The sequence below is a fragment of the Vicia villosa genome, linkage group LG6 (assembly GCF_029867415.1).
Source record: "Vicia villosa cultivar HV-30 ecotype Madison, WI linkage group LG6, Vvil1.0, whole genome shotgun sequence".
NCBI classification, from domain to species: Eukaryota; Viridiplantae; Streptophyta; class Magnoliopsida; order Fabales; family Fabaceae; genus Vicia; species Vicia villosa.
This window is the reverse complement of record NC_081185.1, coordinates 114,295,602-114,316,423: the sequence shown is the minus strand read 5'-3', so window position 1 is coordinate 114,316,423 and position 20,822 is coordinate 114,295,602. Positions and strand designations below refer to the sequence as shown.

The window sequence follows — 20,822 nt, the reverse complement described above, 5'->3', positions numbered from 1 at the left end:
GTTTCCCCGGTTGGTTGAAGTCCTGTAATAGCAGCTATATCAAAGAGAGTGGGGGTAACCATCCCACATGGGAGATGGAAAGTGTTGTGAGAAGCATCCCAAAAGTGAACCGCTGCTACTAACATGGGTTGGTTATATTCTAAGCCTGTTTTTGACAATTGAATCAAATCATATATGCCTAACGATTTCCAGAAAGATCCTTTCGTTCTCTCTACTTTTTCTAACCAGGCATAGTACAAATCAGGATCTTTGGCTAAAGGGATTGACCTAAACACTTTTACAAAGTTGGTCATATAGTTTAACCTAATTTTCGCCAAAGCCAAAGGGGTCACAGTTGAAGTTTCTTCAGTATTAGCAGATTCTCCTAAGGGGGAACGACCATCTTCATCTATCTTAATCTTACTAACTAAGGGTCTAGTTTTGTAATAAGCGGGGAAGAATCTGTTCATAGATGAATTGTTTTCACCTGGTAACGGACCCATAAAAGCAAGAGGTTTTCCAGAAAGTTCAAAGGGAATGATTACCTGGGAAGCGTAAATAGCGCGCACTTCTGCGGTATTAGGGTTTGGAATATGTTCTTGTTCCCCAGACCGCGTTGTTGTTTGGAGCTTCAGAACAGGTTGAAGAACATTTGAAGATGAAGCCATGGAGAGGTTTTGATTGGGAAAGTAAGCTTTTTGAAAGGGTTGAGAGTGTTTTGTTTTTTTTTTGAAGAGGATGAAGAAGTAGGAATGAAAAGTTGTACAAAAGTGCAAAACCAAGTATTTAAAGGTTTAACGGAAACCCTTTTTTAAATCTTTTTGGGTAAAAACCAAGGGGCACGTGGCGGCTAGTGATTTAATCCAACGGCGGTCGAATAAATTAGCTTTACTCCTAGTATGTAGGAGTAATGATCAAGAAGTAAGGTCAAAAACGTGGGAATGTAAGTTATGAGAAGACATCTTTGAGAATGACAAGACGTTTTGGAAACAAGGTCAGCAATGATTATGACGTTAGTCAGCAATCTTGGAACTTTCAAAGATCAATAAGAGACGAAATCTTATGATGGCAAGAAACGCCTATTTCTCTTGATTTTCGAAACAGGCATTTATTGGGGGCAATTTGTTAGCTGAAGATTTCGTTTTACAAATTTGGTTCTTCGAAGAAATAAAAATTCGAAGGAAAGATGGTTACTGATGACCATCCCTTAAAAATAAAAGAATGGCTCCTGATGGCCATGCTTCGAGAATGAAGATTTCTAAGTTCGTTATGAAGATAATGAATACTGAAGCTAGTAGAAGTGTATGTCTTCGAGGATTTAGACAAAATTTATGAAATATGTTCAAGTATTACTACTTAGCGTGTTTTCGTAGTGTTTTTAAATACACTGCCACGCGTCGAAGAAGGACTCAGGCGGGTAGATTTGAAATTCGAAGACGGTTTCGTAACTGTCTAAATAACAGATGGCGTCCCTGGAGTTCTTATGAGAAACGTGGCATTAGATTAGCGTAGGGCCGTTAAGGTCGAAATTAGTATAAATAGGAGTCTTAATGTTAGGATTCTGTGTGTTCATTTTGTACAAATCACTCACATATTACTCAAGTATCAAGTGTTAAGAGAAAGAGTTCGCTGAGAAAATGTACGTATGACACCACCATTTTAATACATGTGTATTCTCTTTCGTTTTCAAATATCTTTCAGTATTATTGCATTTCATTTACTTCTTGCCATTTACATTTCTGTAATTTTACTTTCATGTCATTTACTTTTGAAGTATTCAATATTCCTGCATTTTAAGATTCTTTACGCTTTAACAATACTTTCGTTTCATATGTTATTTTACTTATCCTTTCACTGAAATTATACTTACGTATAACCAAGTGATTGTCAAGATTACTCGTTTTATTCGAAACAATTCTTATTAACGAAGACGAATCATGACTATGGTTCGAATGACCATTGATAACAATCTTTTTGACTATGTGTCCTAGGATCAATCTAGTCGATCCTGCGAGTAACCAAATCATATTTATTATAGTTTGGAAGACTAGCGGTTGTTTACCGGAAATCACCGTAAACAAATTGGCACACCCGGAAGTCCACTTGTGAAACTGGTGTGTCTTTCATAAGCACTCTGAACTGGTTGGCCATTCCTATTTCAATTTGGCATATGCGTAATGATTATAAGGATTATACTATTGATAAATTTTTTATTGTTTCACTTGATTTGAGGACCGAGACATACAATCAATACTTATTGCCTCCTGAATTTGATCAATTTCCACCTAGAGATCCAATTATTGGTGTGTTGGGAGACTGTCTTTCTTTTTCTTATTGTCATAACACCCATCTTATTATATGGCAGATTAAAAAATTTGGGGTTCAAGATTCTTGGGCTCAATTTCTTAAAATTAGTTATCAAAATCTTCAAATAGATTATGACTATAGTGACGAAAATATAAAGTATCGTTTTTATTTGGCGCCGTTGTTTCTTTTTAAGGATGGTGATACACTGATACTCAAATGCGAAGACCACGAAATTCTCTATAATTGGAGAAATAATAGAGTAGAGCGAACAAAAATTACTGCAAGTACAACAACTACTGATGATAGAACTGTTCATTCTGTCTCTTGCACAGCCAATGACCATATTGAAAGCTTAGTTTCAGTTTTTCTGAAAGTAAGTTCCTCTTCCATCGTTTACATGTTGTTAGTTATGTTAATTTGTATATGTTGTATTCGTAATTATCAATTTTGTGAATATTTGTTTTAATGATTGGTTAGATTGATTTTATTTTCAAGATGATTTCAAAACAGCATTATCATAAGTAGTAACAGATCTGATGAACATTGTCACATTGATTTATTAGAATAGGAATAATGTTATGGAATGTATTGCAACTGGTAGGTCTATCATCTCCTCATGTCATGATTTTCCTTAATATTCGTTGTTCTATTTTATGATTTTGTAGATGGAACTATAGGAGCAGAATTATATCCTTTGATTTAACGAAAACACTGAGAGTATGTTCAATGTGTTTTCCTTCTTTTACATCCATTTGCGCGTGTGATTGCAGAGTTAGGAAGACCACCAAGAGCTAATATAGTGTGGGAATTCCGAGTTTAGACGAACGGCAGCTAAGGCAGTGTCTGGGGAGGAAGAATTGCAGGGGGTGCATATATGAGAGACAGACATTTTAAAATACTTAATTTAGCCTTGAATGGTTTTGGCAAGAAAAAATGATTGTAGCATCAGTTTTGGAATGCCGCTGTCACTCATATGAGAAGGCAGCTTCTTTTCTGTTATTTCAATTTCATTGTTTCCTACAAATTATTTGGTTATATTATTCTCTTGCAGTTATATCACTTCTCAGATGCCATAACTTAGGATTACCACAGTTAGCATTTATTTTTAGTTAGGCCTTTCAAATGTTTGAATGTTTGATTAATCATATCAACTGTGAATATTAATGTTCATCATGTTTTGATCATCTGAGTTTAGCCAAGTCATGAGTGGCTATAATTCTATGGTTTTAACTCTGTTGGGAAGCTGTACTTTGTATTTATCTCTTCATGGTGATTAGTTAGGAATACGAGTGAATCTCTTCCCACTCTTGCCATGAATGACGAGAACAATGAAACGAAGGAGAAGATAGTTGAAAGTAGTGGATAATAACCCCCTGCATAAGAGAGAATCATTCTTCCCAACTTACATAAGCAGGATTTACTGTTTGAGTATCGCAATCGGCAATTGAGAGTAATTGCTCAGGAATTTGCGATGTAACGGCATATTTCGTTAATTGCATACCACAATACACCTTCAACTTGACGCTACTATTAGCAATAGTTTGATTCTTCAATTTTTTACATTGTTTGAAAGTAAATTTGACAGCAACAATGACTTTTTCATGATCACATAAGGACATATTTCTTTATTTGCATGCCTCGAAGCACACCTTCAACTTGATGCTTCTTTTAACAATAGTTTAATTCATCAAACCTGACTTAAATTCTTTGTTTGAAAGTAAATTTGACAGCAACAACGACTTGTTCACGGTCGCATAATAACATATTTCATTATTTGCATAACTCAAAGAACACCTTAACTTGATGCTTCTATTAGCAATAGTTTGATTCATCAAACTTGACTGAAATTTGTTGTTTGAAAATAAATTTGACAGCAACAATGACTTGTTCATAATCAAGTAACATATTTCATTATTTGCTAACCTCGAAGCACACCTTCAACTTAATGCTTCTATTAGCAATAGTTTGATTCATCGAACTTACAGAAATTTGTTGTTTGAAAGTAAATATGACAACAATGAATTGTTCATGATCACTTGTAACTGGTTCTATATTAAACTTACTAATTTTTCAAAATTGCCCATCAATTATTCAGACTCTTTATTAAATAATTAATAATATTTGTAAGAAAATACACAAAGCAACTAATAATTTAGAAAGTGCTTATAAAGAGGAGAAGAAAACATCACTAAATAGGGCTCACATATGTACAAACTAAAACCGTTATCAATCCCTACACAGCCTAGTGTCAGATTTGATTTTCAGGCACCTAATAACAGAGATTTGGGATTAAAAAACACTGCAAAATAAAATATAAGGACAAGGATCAATTTCATCATCACTCCAACAAAATTTCATCATCAAAGTTCCTCAACAAATGAATTTTTTAAATAAAAGAAAAAGAAGCACAAAAAAATAATACTTATGCTCTACACTACTACAATTACATTCCAATCTTTCACATACATTTGAAAGATCAAGGTGACACTAAGCTTGTTCTGTTTTAGTATAATACAAACCCAAAATCACTAGCAAAGACTTCGGAGAGCAAACTTTTGTCATGTTAGAAGTTTTCAATCCAACGTGTTATTCCATCTTCATCTGAAGTTGCCAATACCTCAATGTATACATGATCCAAAACAGCCTAGTATTTATATTATAAGAAACACAGATAAATTAATCAATTAGCAGAAAATTTATAAACCAAATTCTCAAGTTACAAAGCATCATATCTATTTAATAAACTTAGATAGAATAATGAAGAAACCAATACCAATTTAAGGTATGCGTATGCATAGTATAATGTTCTGAGAATGACTTATGTTTGTTTTAAGTTGCTAACAAGGAGAGAAGACTTGTTTAGTAAATACATGTGATAGAGAGAAAATGAAAAGAAAACTAAAAAAATGCATTTTAAAAAATAGAAAGTTCATTGGCATTTCACTTTTATTTAATGTTAGCTATGTTTTCAAAAATTGTAAAAGAAGATGGTGGGAAAAGTATTCCCTTGTGTTTATTAGTTGAAGTGAAAATGAAAACCCGAAACATGGAAGGTAAAAGTCCCCTAAATCATCAATAAACAAAAACATCATTACATCAATTCCTGCTCTTCTTCCCTGTGTTGTGGTTTATCATTTCAGTTTCCAGAAGCCATTAGTTTCTACCATAAAATAAGCCCTTAAAGCATATATTCTATAATCAGTGCTACATAGTTCTATATGTCTCCAACACATGCAAAGCCCTTAAACAGTCAGTAGATAGCAGGGAAACCATTTGAAAGGATAACAAAGAGAACTTACAGAAGGGTTTCTACAGTTCACCAGTCTCCATTCATCTATGGAACTTTCCAATGTCCAATTTTCCCAGACATCAAAACTATGACTAGCAAATACGAACTCCATTCTTCTATTGATCTGCAAAAACGTGTATATACCCAAAGAGAAGGCATCAACTGCATTAGCAATGTAATGATATAAATAATAGAGGGAGTGTTGTATCCCAATCTTAGCTTTCATCTAAAATATACTACTCAAAAACAGCAAAACTGAAAACTCCAAGCATTATAATGCAATTACCTGTAATAATTTTCCACCAGCAGCAAGAGATCGCAAGCCAATTGTGTCCTGAAGCACATGCATTAAAAGTTGAATTTAAAAATCAAGACACCTTTTACAAGTCTAAAATACTTGATGAAATATAGGCTGGACCAAAAGCTTCTAGGATAAGTGTAAGGAGCCTTCAAACAAACCTTATTTCTGAAGATTATAAGGAACTGTGCAGCAGGATCTCTTTTTGACACATCTGGCATGGAATCAAGGATCCAACCTCCGCCTTTAACTCTTTGCCTTGATACATAAAATGCAGCGCGGTCTGTGGCATGCAGAGCAATAATACATCCATCTTTCAAAAGTTCAGTAGATTTTCCACTAAGTCTTGCGCTTGACTTTAGAGCTTGAGTAGAAATCGGATCTTGTATAGATTCTACTGGAGTCTTTCTACTTCTTGAGTCTTCAGAGCTGGAGCTCAAAGCTTGATCACTGCCACTCATAGCAGTATCATCTCTCTGGGATGTTCCCTCTTTCTCCAGTGCAGAAGGATCTGATTTTTGTTGAGACTTTTGACGGATATGCCTCTTTTTGGCCTTTTTACTTGACCTGCTGCGCCTTCCTTCAGATCGAGCAGATGTACTCAGAGTCAAACTTGAAACCTGATGCTGGGATGAAGACTCTTTGACTTCACCTACTTTATTTTGGGAGCTTTCAGGATTTGAGTAAACATCATCTAATTGCTCTCTAACAATAATTTGTAGAGCATTTTCTTTGTATTGTTGATCAGATTGTTCATTTTCATCATCCACCTCACTCTCTTCTTCTGCGTCAGACAGAGCATTCTTTGGAATAATTCCATCAATGAAGAATGTCTGCAATATAGATATAGCTTTCTCCCTTATCTCCATCCAAACCTCTTCACTGTAATCAGCACTTCGAGGAAGTATCAAAACATTAGGCATCTCCTTAACCTGAAAAAGAAATACAGTAATATATGTTAATATTACTTTTTTATTTTAGGCATATTTGTTTAAGCTTAAAAGTGATTCAATTCAATGATACAATATTCTTTTAGAGCTGTTAAACTTTTGAGAAAAACATTTAAGTAGTTTTTCTTTAGATTTCTTTTTCATTTTAAAAAACTTGCATAATTATTACACTTTTAACACGCCTTTAAATTAAATTAAGAACTGCTTCTCTTTCAAAAAAAAAAAGCAACTAGACACTAAAACCTTCACTGATATACATTAACAGAGATATTCTAATCAACATACTATAGAAGCCAGCAAATGTTAAAAATATTTTGCAAAACCAATATTCCAATTAAATTGTCAATCTTTTGCAAAACCAATATTTTCCTAATAAAGTTTCTCATTCATTCCATCCTTGCTTTAATGAAGAATTATAAAACTCTAAAAATAGTAATGCTATTTTGTATTAAATTTTCCATACAAAAAATCAAGAACTGGTTAGTGAATGGTAGGGTTACTGGATTACCATAGATAATGAATACTGAATAGGGTAAATATAAATTTTAAAGCAACAGGTGATGTGATATTTCGTATAACTTTTGTAAAGAAACACACTTCCATCCTGATTATCATTTTCCATTCTAAAATCAGTTTATACCAGGTCCTGTTTATGGTGTACCAGCAATATTCACCTTAGAACACCATCATTACTTATAATCATTTTTTGTTGAAATTTTTCTAGGTGGGATAGGGTGCCATTTGTTATTGTTCAGTATGCATGTTTAAATCAACATTGTAACTGCCACTGAGAAGGTGTCTTTTACTATGAGAAGTTCAATGAATATCACACAGATAGATGGATAGATGGATGTATGTGCAACAACTGCAGGCATGTGCTGGCATAAAATTGGTTACACCGCAGTGAAAAAAATAATACATGTAGTTATTAGTTAGTGATCCTAGCTAGAGAATAGTTCTGTTCTTCTTATGGATAGATGGATGTATGCCCAACAACTGCAGGCATGTGCTGGCATAAAATTGGTTATACCGCGGTGAAAAAATAAGAGATGTAGCTATTAGTTAGTGATCCTAGAGAATAGTTTTGTTGTTCTTTTGATGGATATACAAAACCTAAATTTACCATACCCATGCTTCCATCCATTGAGGCCCTTCTGCACCATCCAAAGCACATCCAGCTATGGTTCCATCAATCAAAAGCTGCTTTAAAGCACAATCATCTAAAAGCTGACTACTACCAGTATTTACAAGAAAAGCACCTGTTGAAATTACAAAGACAATAAATTCATGAAGTGAATTCAAACCAAAATATTCAACAGACTCAAAGGAAAATCTTCAAAATATAAACAAAATACATACCAGGCTTTACATGTTGAAGACATTCCGCGCTAATAATCTGCATTGTCTCATTTGTTAGAGCACAATGGAGCGATATAAGGTCACTTGCGGCAAGTAAATCATTAAGTGTATCCATTTTTCGGGCTGCAGGAGGGAAGTTCATTTTTCCTTGTCCCTGTGAGAGCAAGATTGTAAACAAAGTTAGGCAAAATCATAGAATCCGGTCATCTGTTTAGGATTAGCATTTGGTCTGCACAGAACATAGCTAGAAGTCCCTGGTTCAAGTCATGATAAATTGTCGTTATCTCCCTCTTATATTAAATATCGTTTAAGGTTATGCACACTTCTTAAGAAATTCATAGAATGTACATATTCCCATGATATAATGAGCTTCCTTGAATAAATACCATTAGGGTTTATTTAGAAGTTTAGTAGGGGAGGGTTTGAAAAAAGGATGGGTGAAATGGAAGGACTTGAGTGCTTTGGAAGGTGATGGCTTTGTGAAGTCTATTTTTCTTCTGAATACAAAATCCCCCTAATTTCGGAGATCTCAAAAATTGTATTGGAGGAAAACTTTAGAGGGTTTAGATAAATTCTTAATAGTCAATCTATGTTGTTATCATATTCTCAATTCATCATAACATTCATATATTATTCTCTACGAAAAAATACGCTCAAATAAGGGGTAAGATATTTCTTTGTTTTCCTCTTCCCTAAATCAAGCTACAAGTGGTCTATTGATAGTGATGGCGGAGAGCCAAAATGCCGCAATAAAGCCCGACATACGGCACTGCCATATCTGCATATGGCATAGTGGTGTCACCATCCTTCACATATTTGAACATGAGGGAGAACCAAAAATCTGTCATGGTGCCGCCATGACCACTATTTCACAATACTGATTGATAGTGTCACAAATGTGCATAGTACTGCACATGAATAGAACATACATTCATGTTGGAACAAAAGAAATAATAGGGCTCGAAGATCTGAAAACAAATATAACATTTACAATTACAATTACATGAAGCAATATGCTCATGTTAGAAACAGAGTATCTCATTCCCATTTCTCAAAATTAACATGTAAATCAAGAACTCCAAACTGCACAAAAACTAATAGTTGTTCAACTGTTTTCAACAAAAAGATTATCAATATCATCAACAGGAGAAGAATGTCGTTACTAATCACTTGTTAATTACGGAATCAAATCATGTAAACACCAATTAACATTTTAATTTTCAACTAAAAAAAGAAAGAAAAACAAACTGATTGACGAAGAAAGTACCGAGTGAACATCGAAATAGAGGACGCTCATTTTGAAAGCCAAGCTGCGAGTAGCCAAAGCCCTAGCAGAAGCAGATCTACCAACGATCCCAAGAACAAGACCACGGCACCGCCTCATACCTCGGCAGAGAGGCTGAACGGAGCCTAACCAACCGGACGCAGAAAGCGCGTGGCGAGAGAGCAAGTGAGTGCGACGGAGAAGACCAAGGAACAACGCCATCACGGTGTCAGCGATCTCCTCGGCACGGGAGGTGTCCACATGGATTAGACGGAGACCGAGGTCAGCGGCGAGGGAGGAGTCGACGGAGCGGTCGGCGGAGCCAAGGCAGAGGATGAGGTGGTAGGAGCGGAGCCGGCGCTGAGCTGCGCGTGGGAGATACGCGAGAGAATGAAGGAGAACTGCAGCGGCGGACTCGATCTTGCCATCGGAGAGACGGCTGAGAGGAACGTGCTCGACGGCGGCGACGCCGGAGAGGGAATCGAGTTCGAGGGAACAATCTTCGACGCAGTTTAGGGTGACGACTAAGGGGAGTGGCGTAGAGTTGCTACGGTGAGGCATTGCCGCACAGGATTAGATCTCGGTCCCTTGTTGTTTCCCAGTGACCTCCTTAGTTACAGTTATGGCTTCACTCTACGACGGGAAAGCGCCTATAACTGTGGGATTTTGTTTTAAAAAACTATCAACTTTACTCATACTTTTCTTCGAAACAAGGAGTTTACGTATTGCAATTGAATTTAATTGATATAGTACTTCTTTAAACTAGCCATTCGATTCAATCAAAATGATATCTTTGAAAATAATTATATTAAGAAATCAATTTTTTATTATATTAAGAACTCAATTTTTTCAAAACTTATAAAGAACAATTAAAATAACAATATGGACTACAATAAAAAAAATTATATAGAATACATTACTATAAGATACTTTAAAATAAACTATCATCAATATAATATTAATATGACGTGTGTATCAATGTTTCTAAATAAAAAATGATAGCTACCAAAGGAATAAGGGAGTCCGCAGGTAATTTCGACACGGCTGAATGAGGGTAGGTGAACTCGTAAAATTAATACTTTAACGTTCAATTTAGTGAATAGTTGAGGGGGTGATAATGTGAGTGTTCTGGTCTGGGCCGAGCAGGCCCATAGACGACCAGGCCTAATTGGGCGCATGTCTACTGAGGACCGTTAGAGTGTCAAATCCACATGGGTCACGAATAGCACGTGGTCAACTTATTAGCAGAAAATTCATACTGTCACCTCCGAACTCTACGGTCGGTTCACCCAGGACGTGAGTCACTCGCTGACTCTGTCCTACCACGTAGAATCCTGGCAGTTTTCTATTTCTGGGTTTCTAATAATTCAGCCCAAAATAGGGAATCTTGGCCTAGTGTTGGGGCTATAAATACCTTTTTTCATTATAGGGTCAAGTATTCATTTATTCTCACTATAAACCTTTGTACTTGCACTCTGATTGCTCTTTCTCACTTTGGCATCGGAGTACCTTGCAGGTGCACCCCACCCATTCTCAGAAGATCACCATGTTGCCGATCAAGACGATCCATTTTGATCAAGTACGACCAGTGAGTAAGAGTAAGATCATACCAGCGAACAATGTGTGATGAAACTTATACAAGGGAGACGGTTAAAATTGTCACGTATCCCCGATGTGAGATGTGAGTGTCTCATCAAAGCTGGTTGTGGGTGATGCTTGGGCGGTAGGAATTAAGTGTTGGACTCTCCAATTGTTATATATGATCCTTAGTTTCTTTGTGAAAGTGTATTTTAGGTCAAACTCTCATATGATTGGGAAATCATTGGTTTGAGAAAATGGGATCAAAGTAGGATCCAAATCATGGTGTTTTGATTACACATTTTTTTAATTTAAGCAAAAATCGAATCAAAACAGTGAAACTCATTGTTAATTAGTTCGGGAAATGAATATTCAAAATTCTACCTGCGAACCTGTCTACCCGAACCAACCATATTTAATTTTTATAATTTATATCATCATTACCATGAAAACTAGTATAAGGTATTCAACTTCAAAAACAAAAAAAAACAAAAAAGATCATTCGTGACATTCGCAACTTATATGAAGACATGAAAGAATTAAGAATTTTATATTATTATGGAAAATTAGTTGATGTAAATCAGATATTTTTTTTAAAATATTTTTGCATTTTTTTAATGTATCCGATCAATCCAACTCAAACCAACCCGTTGTTTTTTGGTTTGATTCGATTTGGGATCCTCTTCTTGAGTCGAGGACATCTTAACTTCACTATGCTAGCATCATTCATAATATTTAGTTTCCTTAATCATATCCTACCATTCATCTTTGGTAAGATTAGGGTATCATAATCGACTAAGTGAGCCTGCATTCCATCACGAATATCCCCCAAAATAAAACCCCTTTGAACATGATTAGAAACCTTACATATGTGATTAATTGTTGTTTTGATGAGTTTTTGTTGGTTAAAACAAAATTTGGAAAGTGCTGTCAAAATCTAGTTTTTCTCCAAAATACGCAGAGCACGCATAGCGCCGAAGTGGGCGCGAAGCGCGGCCTGCTATGTAATATTGTGATTTTTTATTCTTTGTTCATATTTCGAGGGCTTTGGTCTTGTTCGGATCGGAAGCGTGGTTCTGGTTCTTGAGTATGGAATCGGGAGCGGTGAGCTTGATACTCACATGGTACCACATACATGAGTCACATTACTTGTATTTGGAGTCACATTGAGTTTACTATGTGATATTTGGATTAATGTGTGCTTATGTGATAATTGGAGATTGTGTTGTGAGCAATAATTGTAGAACTCATTAATTGTGAAGTCTGATGAATTGTTGTATTGTAATAATACTTTATTCATTGTACATATTATATGTATTCATTATGATGTGAATTCTCACCCTTCTGTTTGAATGATATTCTATGCGACATTGCGCATGCTCCAACGAGTAGCGTACTTGCATGAGGATTTAGCCGAGGAGCTTATCGATTATTTCATTTTGATTTAGGTAGCGAGTCAATGCTTTGATCATGTAACACTAGGGGGTATTTGAGCTCATGTTTTGGATGTTGGATTATTGTTATCTTTATTGTATTCGACATGGTATTTTGGATATATTATGTTGATGGCTATGTTGCCTATTGTAGGATTTATATGACATTTAATGAGATGATAATGTTATTATGATTTTGGTAGATGATTATAGTATGAGATATGATCATTGAAATGCTTGAGAATTTATTTTCTGTTGCGATATGCATATTGATGAAACATCAAATTTTCAAATTGTGTTATAAATATGATCAGGTGCATGTTTGTACGTTTTTCTTTGGTTTTCATTATTATGGAAACAATATGTGATGCCCTTTTGTTATATGCATGTTATATTCCTATGTGAACGTATGCTATTGTTTGGGGTTAGAAAAGGGGTGTTACAGCGAGGACATCTTGGAACCATGGCTCGGTAGGCTGCACGAGAGAGGCAATCTTTCCGGCCGTGGTTGTAGAACTTCTGGGGATCCCTATCCTGAAATTTTCCAAAAAAAAGACGTTGTTAATAATAAGCAAAGTTATAAATAATTAATCAGAAACTGAGGACAAAAAAGTAATAAGTAATAAGTCTAAGAAGTTTTTCATCTCCGTCCCAGATATGTCTAGCTGAGTGATCTGCATACCTTGTCAACAGGGATAAATCTGAAGGATCCCCTGGGTAAACGACAGGCACCTCAGTCGCATCAGTCTCCTCATGCAGCTCAGGAGGTGGCACCGGAGATCTAGCATCCTTCTGCAGGCAGAGGGCGTCTGCGAGGAACTCTCACCATCATCCCGAGGCCTATCGGATGAGAGAGTAGACGTGGAAGGTCCCTCTGCTAGAACAGATGTAACATGTACCTCTGTTGGAACGGGGGTATTAGGTGCATCTGCTGGAACGACAGATCCATCGGTCATTTATGACAAGACCTGCATTCGTGCATGTCGCACAGAGGCATGTTGTGAAATCCTCCTAGATATAATGTGGTCTGGATGGTCGGCCATAATGTCTGCATTGTATTACAAATAAAATCGAGTTAGATACAATTTAGTTATAAAAAAGAAAAGAAAAAACAAACTTACTTCCGTACGTACAAATATGAAAATCTTCCGTAGATGTATCTACGAAACAAGCTTACATTTTAAAAAACTGGGTTTGTTTTGTAGTTGCATCTATGAAACTACCTAATATTTTTTTTCCCATAGATGCACCTACAGAACGTTCTAAAACTCCAAGGACGCAGCAATGACGTTTGTCACTGTTCCAGAGGCTTAAAAAACACCATTTTGGCGGCTTGATCGTACGTTTTACACATTCAAAAATACCTAAATTGTCTCTAAACTATGTTTCTAAAAATATCCAATAATTTTTACGGAGATACATCTACGAAAACATGAGACATTTTTGACAACGCGCATAATGCATAAGAGAACCAAAGAGTGGGGTTAGAGTTTCTCTTTAAAAATAGTTTATAAAGAATAAATAAAACTTAGCCATATTAATGCCGCCTTAATTGTTAAATCTACATTTTATATTTTTCTAATCCAACCAAAATTTATTTGATGTGTTTTATTTTAGACATTAAAAATTTCGAATTTTTTCTTATAATTATAAAAGTAAATTCAATATTTTTTTTAAAATTTTTGGTTATATCCTAAAAAAAAATTAAATAAGCTTTATTATTTTTCTTTACCTCTATCCTAAATTCAACCTAATTTTTAGTTGAGTTAAGGAAATTTCTTTACCCACCTCCTAACCTTCTTAGTCACCTCTGGCGAATTTACCAAAATATCCCTTGTTTCGGAAATATATTTTTGAAAACGTACTTTTATTGAAAAAAAAGGTGTTTTCGGAAATGCATTTCCGAAAACACAAAAAAAAGGTGTTTTCGGAAATGCATTTCTGAAAACAACCCTTTTTTGAGTTTTCGGAGATGCATTTCCGAAAACACCCCTTTTAGGAGAGGGGTGTCTTCGGAGATGCTTATCCGAAATATTCCAAGACCAAATTGGTCTTGGAATGTTTCGGATATACACTTCCGAAAGAATTCAATAATTATTAAAAAATTAAAATCAAGTGAATCAATACAATTAATAGGAATAAAATCAAGGTGAATCAATAAAATGAAGATGAATCAATAAAATCAAGTTGAATCAAAATTTCCTAAACAATTTTAAAGTTAAAAATTATTTTACTAACTTATATAAATAAAAAAACATTTTAATTTCATAAGTAAATTTTGAATTATATAAAGTTATATATAAAATTTATTCATTAAATAAAATTAAGACAAAATCTTTTTTTAATTTTTTTAAACTAAATAAAAAATTATAACTCATTTTTAATTATGAATCAGAATAGAAATATATAAATATATAATAATAGTTATTAATTTTGTAAGTGAAATATATAAATATATAATATATAAATATATAATATATAAATATATAATAATTATTATAAATTAAAACACTCATTTTTTAATTTTTATAATTATCATATAAATATATAAATATATTTATAATTAATATATAATAATTATTATATAAATATATAAATATATAATAATTTTTATAAATATATAATAATTATTATAATTATTATATAAATATATAAATTAAAACACTCATTTTTTTATTTTTTTTATAAATATATAATAATAATTATAAATATATAAATATATAAATAAAAAATTATAACTCATTTTGTAAGTGAAATTATTTTAATTTTTTAATTAAAATTATTTTATTTTTAAAATATGAATCAGAATATAAATATATAATAATTATTATTCATAATTCATAAATTATATCAAAATATATAATTATTATTCATTACTCATAAATTATATCAAATTTATGATATGTGAATTAATTAATATCCTAAAATTAATTTTTGGGATTTTTAATTTTTTTTTGTTTTTTCGGAGATGTATCTCCGAATTAATCAAAATCCTAATTTTTGGGATTTTTTCGGAAATGCACTTCCGAAGTCTGTAAAAATTTAGAAAAAAAAATATTTCTGAAATACATTTTCGAAGCGGCGTAAAGTGGGGTTTTCGCTGGAGTGACCCCATAGAGAGATGGGTAAAGAAAAAACCTGAGTTAATTAAGTACGAGCGGGCTAGATTCAAATCCGTGATTAAAATTGTTGATACAATCACTTAAAATAACTTTGAAAACAAAATGTCAAACAATATTTAATTTTATTTCCTTTCTTAAAATAGTTTTTAAAAACCTAGGCCCTTATTTATATTAGCAGGTTTCTTCAGTACTTCCTGCTAAACGGCGCTGGGTTGAGTGCAAAAAATCAACCACATCACTGCATCATTCTACGATGATTCGGTCGCTAGGGGTGTGCATGGATCAATAACCAAACCAAATTGAACCATATATATGGTTTGGTTTGGATCTTAAAACTATTTTATTAAAACCGGTTTATTTTTTAAAAACCGGTTTACAAATGGTTTGGTTTGGTTCTAAACCGGTTTTTCACAAAAACCAGTTTTAACAAAAAAACCAGTTTTAAACCGGTTCTCTCAAAACCAGTTTTTATTTTCTTTTAAAAAACCAATTTTATAAAAAAACCAGTTTTAAAACCAGTTTTATAAAAAACCAATTTAAAACCAGTTTAAAAACCAATTTTATATCATTTTCACAATTCAACAAACAAACTATAAAAGACATGGTCCAAATTGTGGAAACAGATTGTCTAACTTTCTAGCGGGAAAGTTAGACTGACTTTCACATTTTTTCATCCATTAGATTTATCCAAAGATGCTTGACTTGCCACGTGTTCTTCTCTTTTACTTTTTTTCTTTCAAAAATAATGCATAAAAAATGGTGTGGGTCATTTCTCCTCGGTGGACAAGATGTTGCAGACTCCACCGCCTTGCTTCCGAGACCGCTCTGTCACCGAAACTTTTCCACTGCCGCATCGTAGTCCAACTCAAACAGCGACACCGTTAAACTACATACAACACGTTGTCATTGCATCATCGTCAAACTCAAACGGTGGCGGCATCGGTAACAGAGCATGTGTTAATGTTGACGGTGTCGGGCAGCAATGGAAGAACCACGACGGAGAAGTTAACAAGTTTTTGGGTTTGTTTCCTATGTTTTTCTAAAATATGAGTTTGAGATTATTGGCCTGAGTTCATGAACTCGGAGAAGATAAGAACACTTGCAACTCGAAGGAGATACACAAAGGCAACAATGATGGTGTTCTTAGTCAGTAATGGTAGAATAGTGTTGGCATGGTTGACGGTGATGTTGGCATGGAGAGAAGAATCACAACCATGGTTTCTATGTGATTTTCTAATTTCTAATAATTACAACAGAACACATACGTGGCACTTTTTAAGGCAACAGATTTATCCAACCGCCTACAAATGCTGAAAGGTAGAGTAACGTTCGCGCCAGAACGTTAGACAATCTATATCCCCAAATTGTGTTACGTGACCTCGTCAACATGTTCGTACAATTCAGTAACAGCCACTCACAACCAAACAAATAACTATGATATATAAAGACTTAATAAACATATTTTAAGCCACTTATTTATTTATGAATAAACTAACACCAACAAAGATTTCTTGTAATATTCTCTATGTAAGTTTCTCACAGAGAAAGTATCAATAAATCCAAAAGAAAAAAACAGTCAAACTGGTATATAAAAACAAGAATTGTCATTGAGTGCAAACAACAAAAATCGAAAATGCATACAGCACTTAACAAAAAAGAGGTCTCTTAAACATCTCAAGGTTGCTGTCCAAACTTATTGTTCATCAATTCTTCACTAATTTCTCAAAGCAACAACACGGTTACCAAACCCAGAAACAGTTCTTCGCAGTGTCGACAAACCTTTGCAGCAACGACATCGTCCTCTATTTTTCCAAACACAATTCACAAACCATGAATATCCCTTCATGAATCATACAATGAATTTAACAAAGTTTACCCTCAATTCTTGGAGACTGAGAAAATGGACAATTTGAGAGCCAAATAGTATTATCATCTTTCTTTCTTAAATCAATCTTGTCTTGATTATATTGGTATTGGTCTTTACTCTTACTTTCAACGTCAACAACACGATGCTTCAAAAACTCAACTTTCTTCTCCTTCAACTTCAGCACCTCAATCTTCACTGCAATATTCTGATATACCCTTTTTTAGTATCTCCTACAAAACAGGAAATTTGAAGACTTTATTGCTTCATGGAGGAAATGAGTCAGAATTTAAGTCTTCAATGCGGAGAAGGATAATGAAGTTTCTCAACATTTCTGAAAATGATTATTTCATGGTTTTCACAGCAAATAGAACATCGGCTTTCAAACTTGTAGCAGATTCATATCCATTTCAATCTTGTAAGAAGCTTCTCACAGTTTATGACTACGAAAGTGAAGCAGTGGAAGCAATGGTTGGCTCTTCGGAGAAAAGAGGAGCGAAATCAATGTCAGTTGAATTCTCATGGCCAAGACTAAGGATTCAATCAACAAAATTGAAAAAGATGATTGTTAGTGATAACAATAAGAAGAAGAAAAACAAAAAAAGTGGTCTTTTTGTATTCCCACTTCATTCAAGGGTGACAGGAGCAAGATATCCTTATCAATGGAGGAGAACAGCTCAAAAGACATGGACAGCTTTGGTCTCTCTCTCTTTCAACCAGATTTTCTCATTTGTTCATTCTACAAAGTTTATCATAATTGCGTGTATCATGAAAAGTCTAGTTTTTTAATCCACAAATTCACCATTGATTAGTAAACTCATCAAAATTAAACAAAACCCTCCTTTCATTTTAACATGAATCAGCAAGAGCTTCAAAAATACAAATATGACACCAATTAGAGATTAATAAAATGTTCAAATTTGCATCCAAACTTCAACATAAAAGCAACCCATAAAGAAAAATAATAAAATCCTCAACTTAAACCCAAAATACAGACATCCAAATAGATGATAAGGCACTTCTTTGTACAAAAAAGGACAAGTTCACCGCAAAGATTACCCTATAGTTAAACCAGAAAAAAATTACACAACCATAAGCAACCCTAAACCAGCTAAACAAATAAGAAAACACAATCAAATTCAAAACAAACAAGAAAACACAAAATCAAATTCAATTCAGTTCACGTATTTTACTTCAACATCACGATTCTCATTCTCATTTCACATCATCTACTACTAATAAGAAACAAAATAAAGCTTAAAAAAAATTACTTGGATTCTCCGATTGAAGATGAACTCGGTCGATTGAAGATTTGAAGAAGGATTTCGTTGACTCTATTCCTATTTTAGAAACCCATAACTGTGATTTGGACGATTTTGTTAAATTTGAAGAGCAATTTTGTTAATTTTGGGATTAGGGTTTTGAAGTTGAAGGAGCGGAAGAACAACGTTTTGCGACTGGGAGAAAGAATTGAAATTGAAATAAAATGTGGGTACCCATAAACTGATCCACTTTCAAAATATGGGTACCGGTTTTTTTTAATATTTATTAAATGGGCCACCAATTTTAAAATATAGAATTGGGTTGGGCTTTATATTTTGGTTTTATTTGGATAGTAAATTGGTTTATGGGTATTGGTTTTTTTGCACACCCCTATCGGTCGCCGATCGTGCTTCACGATGAACTCATCGCCGAAATACTTTCCATTCTACCCGTCAAATCTCTTCTTCAATTTAAGTGTGTCTGTAAGTCTTGGAAAACTCTCATCTCCGATTCCGCCTTCATCAAATTGCACCTCAAGAGATCAGCAACACAAACTCCGATGTTTGCAATAATCTTGGATCGCTTGAAGATTACTCCTGGCGAGTCTCCCGACGGTAATGACGATGAATATGAAGAGAATTTCAGTGTTTTTCCATATCCTACTCGTAGTTTACTCGATAATTCCTCAATCACCCTTTTTGACGATCCTTACTATGATGTGGAAAAAAAAGGGTGCTCTAATGTATTTGCTTCCTGTAATGGATTGATTCTCTTGGCCAGTGTTATCTTCACCCGTCCCCATAAAAAGTACTGGTTTCAATTGTGGAATCCAGCCACCAAGACAATATCTAAAAAGTTTGGATATTTTTGTGCTTTTCAATATCAAAGTTTCACCTTTGGGCTTGGATTTGATGATTCAACAGACACTTATAAAGTGGTGGTGGCGTCCCGTTACATTGGTAATCAACTGAAATCTAATGTGAGAGTTCTTAGCTTCGGTGATGATGTTTGGAGAAGCATTGAAAGTTTTCCGGTTGTTCCTCTTCCTTTTGAACTCAATAACTATAATATCCATGATGGTGTGTATGTTAGTGGTGCTGTTAACTGGTTGGCTATTCGCAACAACATTGACTACCATAGTTGGATTAATGTGAAACTCACGACTAATAAGACTATCACAGTTGAACATTTTGTTATTGTTTCTCTTGATTTGAGGACTGAGACGTATAATCAATATCTTTTGCCCCTTGATTTTGACGAAGTGCCGTCAGCTCAACCAATCATTAGTGTTTTAGGGGGTTGCCTATGTTTTTCTTATTCTTATAAGGAAACTGATTTTGTTATATGGCAGTTGAAGATTCTTGGACTCAATTTCTTAAAGTTAGTTATCAAAATCTTCAAATAGATTATGACTTGAGTGGCTATATGAAATATCATTTTCAATTGATACCGTTGCTTCTTTTCGAAGATTGTGATACACTTATGCTTAGGAGCTCTCAAAACTTTGAAGCAATTCTCTATAATTGGAGGGATAATAGAGTAAAGCAAATAAAAGTTACCGCAACAACAAAAGATTTTGAATTTTGGGACCCTGTCAATTATGTTGAAAGTTTAGTTTCAATTTATTAAAAGTAAGCTCTCTCTTATGATTTACTTGTTTGAACTCATGTGTTCTTTTTAGAATAATGGATGTTGTGGCATTGAATTCTCATATTTGCATTTTGCTGAATTTCAATTTGCCAATTTTTTTTTTGGGTTAAAATTCAATTGTTGAGATTTCAGGATCCTTTATACTACCCGTTAAAACCATTTTGCTTATAATATATATTTTATTTTTATAATTTTCTAAACGTTGTTCTTGTCTAGATAAAATATGACGTTTAATCAATCAACTATAAGAGTGATCAATGAAAATTAATAATTAGTGTATCTCTATCCACAAAATATCTTTAGATAAAAAGCTCTAATGACTAATCCATTTTTTTCTCTACTAGCTTGAAACCATTAATATTGTGAACAATTTTCTAAAATAACTTTCAGTTTTCCATGACTAAGTAATTAAGAAACGTTCTCAAATAAAATCTTTTACTTGAATCAAGAGAAGCAAAATTAAGTT

General features: G+C 34.0%; 1 protein-coding gene and 2 pseudogenes across 1 annotated transcript; 2 read left to right on the top strand and 1 right to left on the bottom strand.

Moving 5' to 3' along the window:
* Positions 1 to 4,568: 4,568 nt before the first annotated feature.
* LOC131609655 (C-terminal binding protein AN-like) lies at positions 4,569 to 10,169 on the bottom strand. The gene is made up of 7 exons (XM_058881428.1): positions 9,450 to 10,169; positions 8,183 to 8,336; positions 7,952 to 8,082; positions 6,035 to 6,805; positions 5,862 to 5,909; positions 5,586 to 5,699; positions 4,569 to 4,930 (listed from the first exon to the last, which is right to left on the bottom strand). The coding sequence occupies exons 1-7, from the start codon at positions 10,005 to 10,007 to the stop codon at positions 4,850 to 4,852; spliced, it is 1,857 nt and encodes a 618-aa protein (XP_058737411.1). The 5' UTR covers positions 10,008 to 10,169; the 3' UTR covers positions 4,569 to 4,849.
* A 6,907-nt stretch (positions 10,170 to 17,076) lies between these two features.
* Positions 17,077 to 18,255, top strand: LOC131614404 (uncharacterized; annotated as a pseudogene).
* An 815-nt stretch (positions 18,256 to 19,070) lies between these two features.
* Positions 19,071 to 20,335, top strand: LOC131614403 (putative F-box protein At1g32420; annotated as a pseudogene).
* The last annotated feature ends 487 nt before the right edge of the window (positions 20,336 to 20,822 follow it).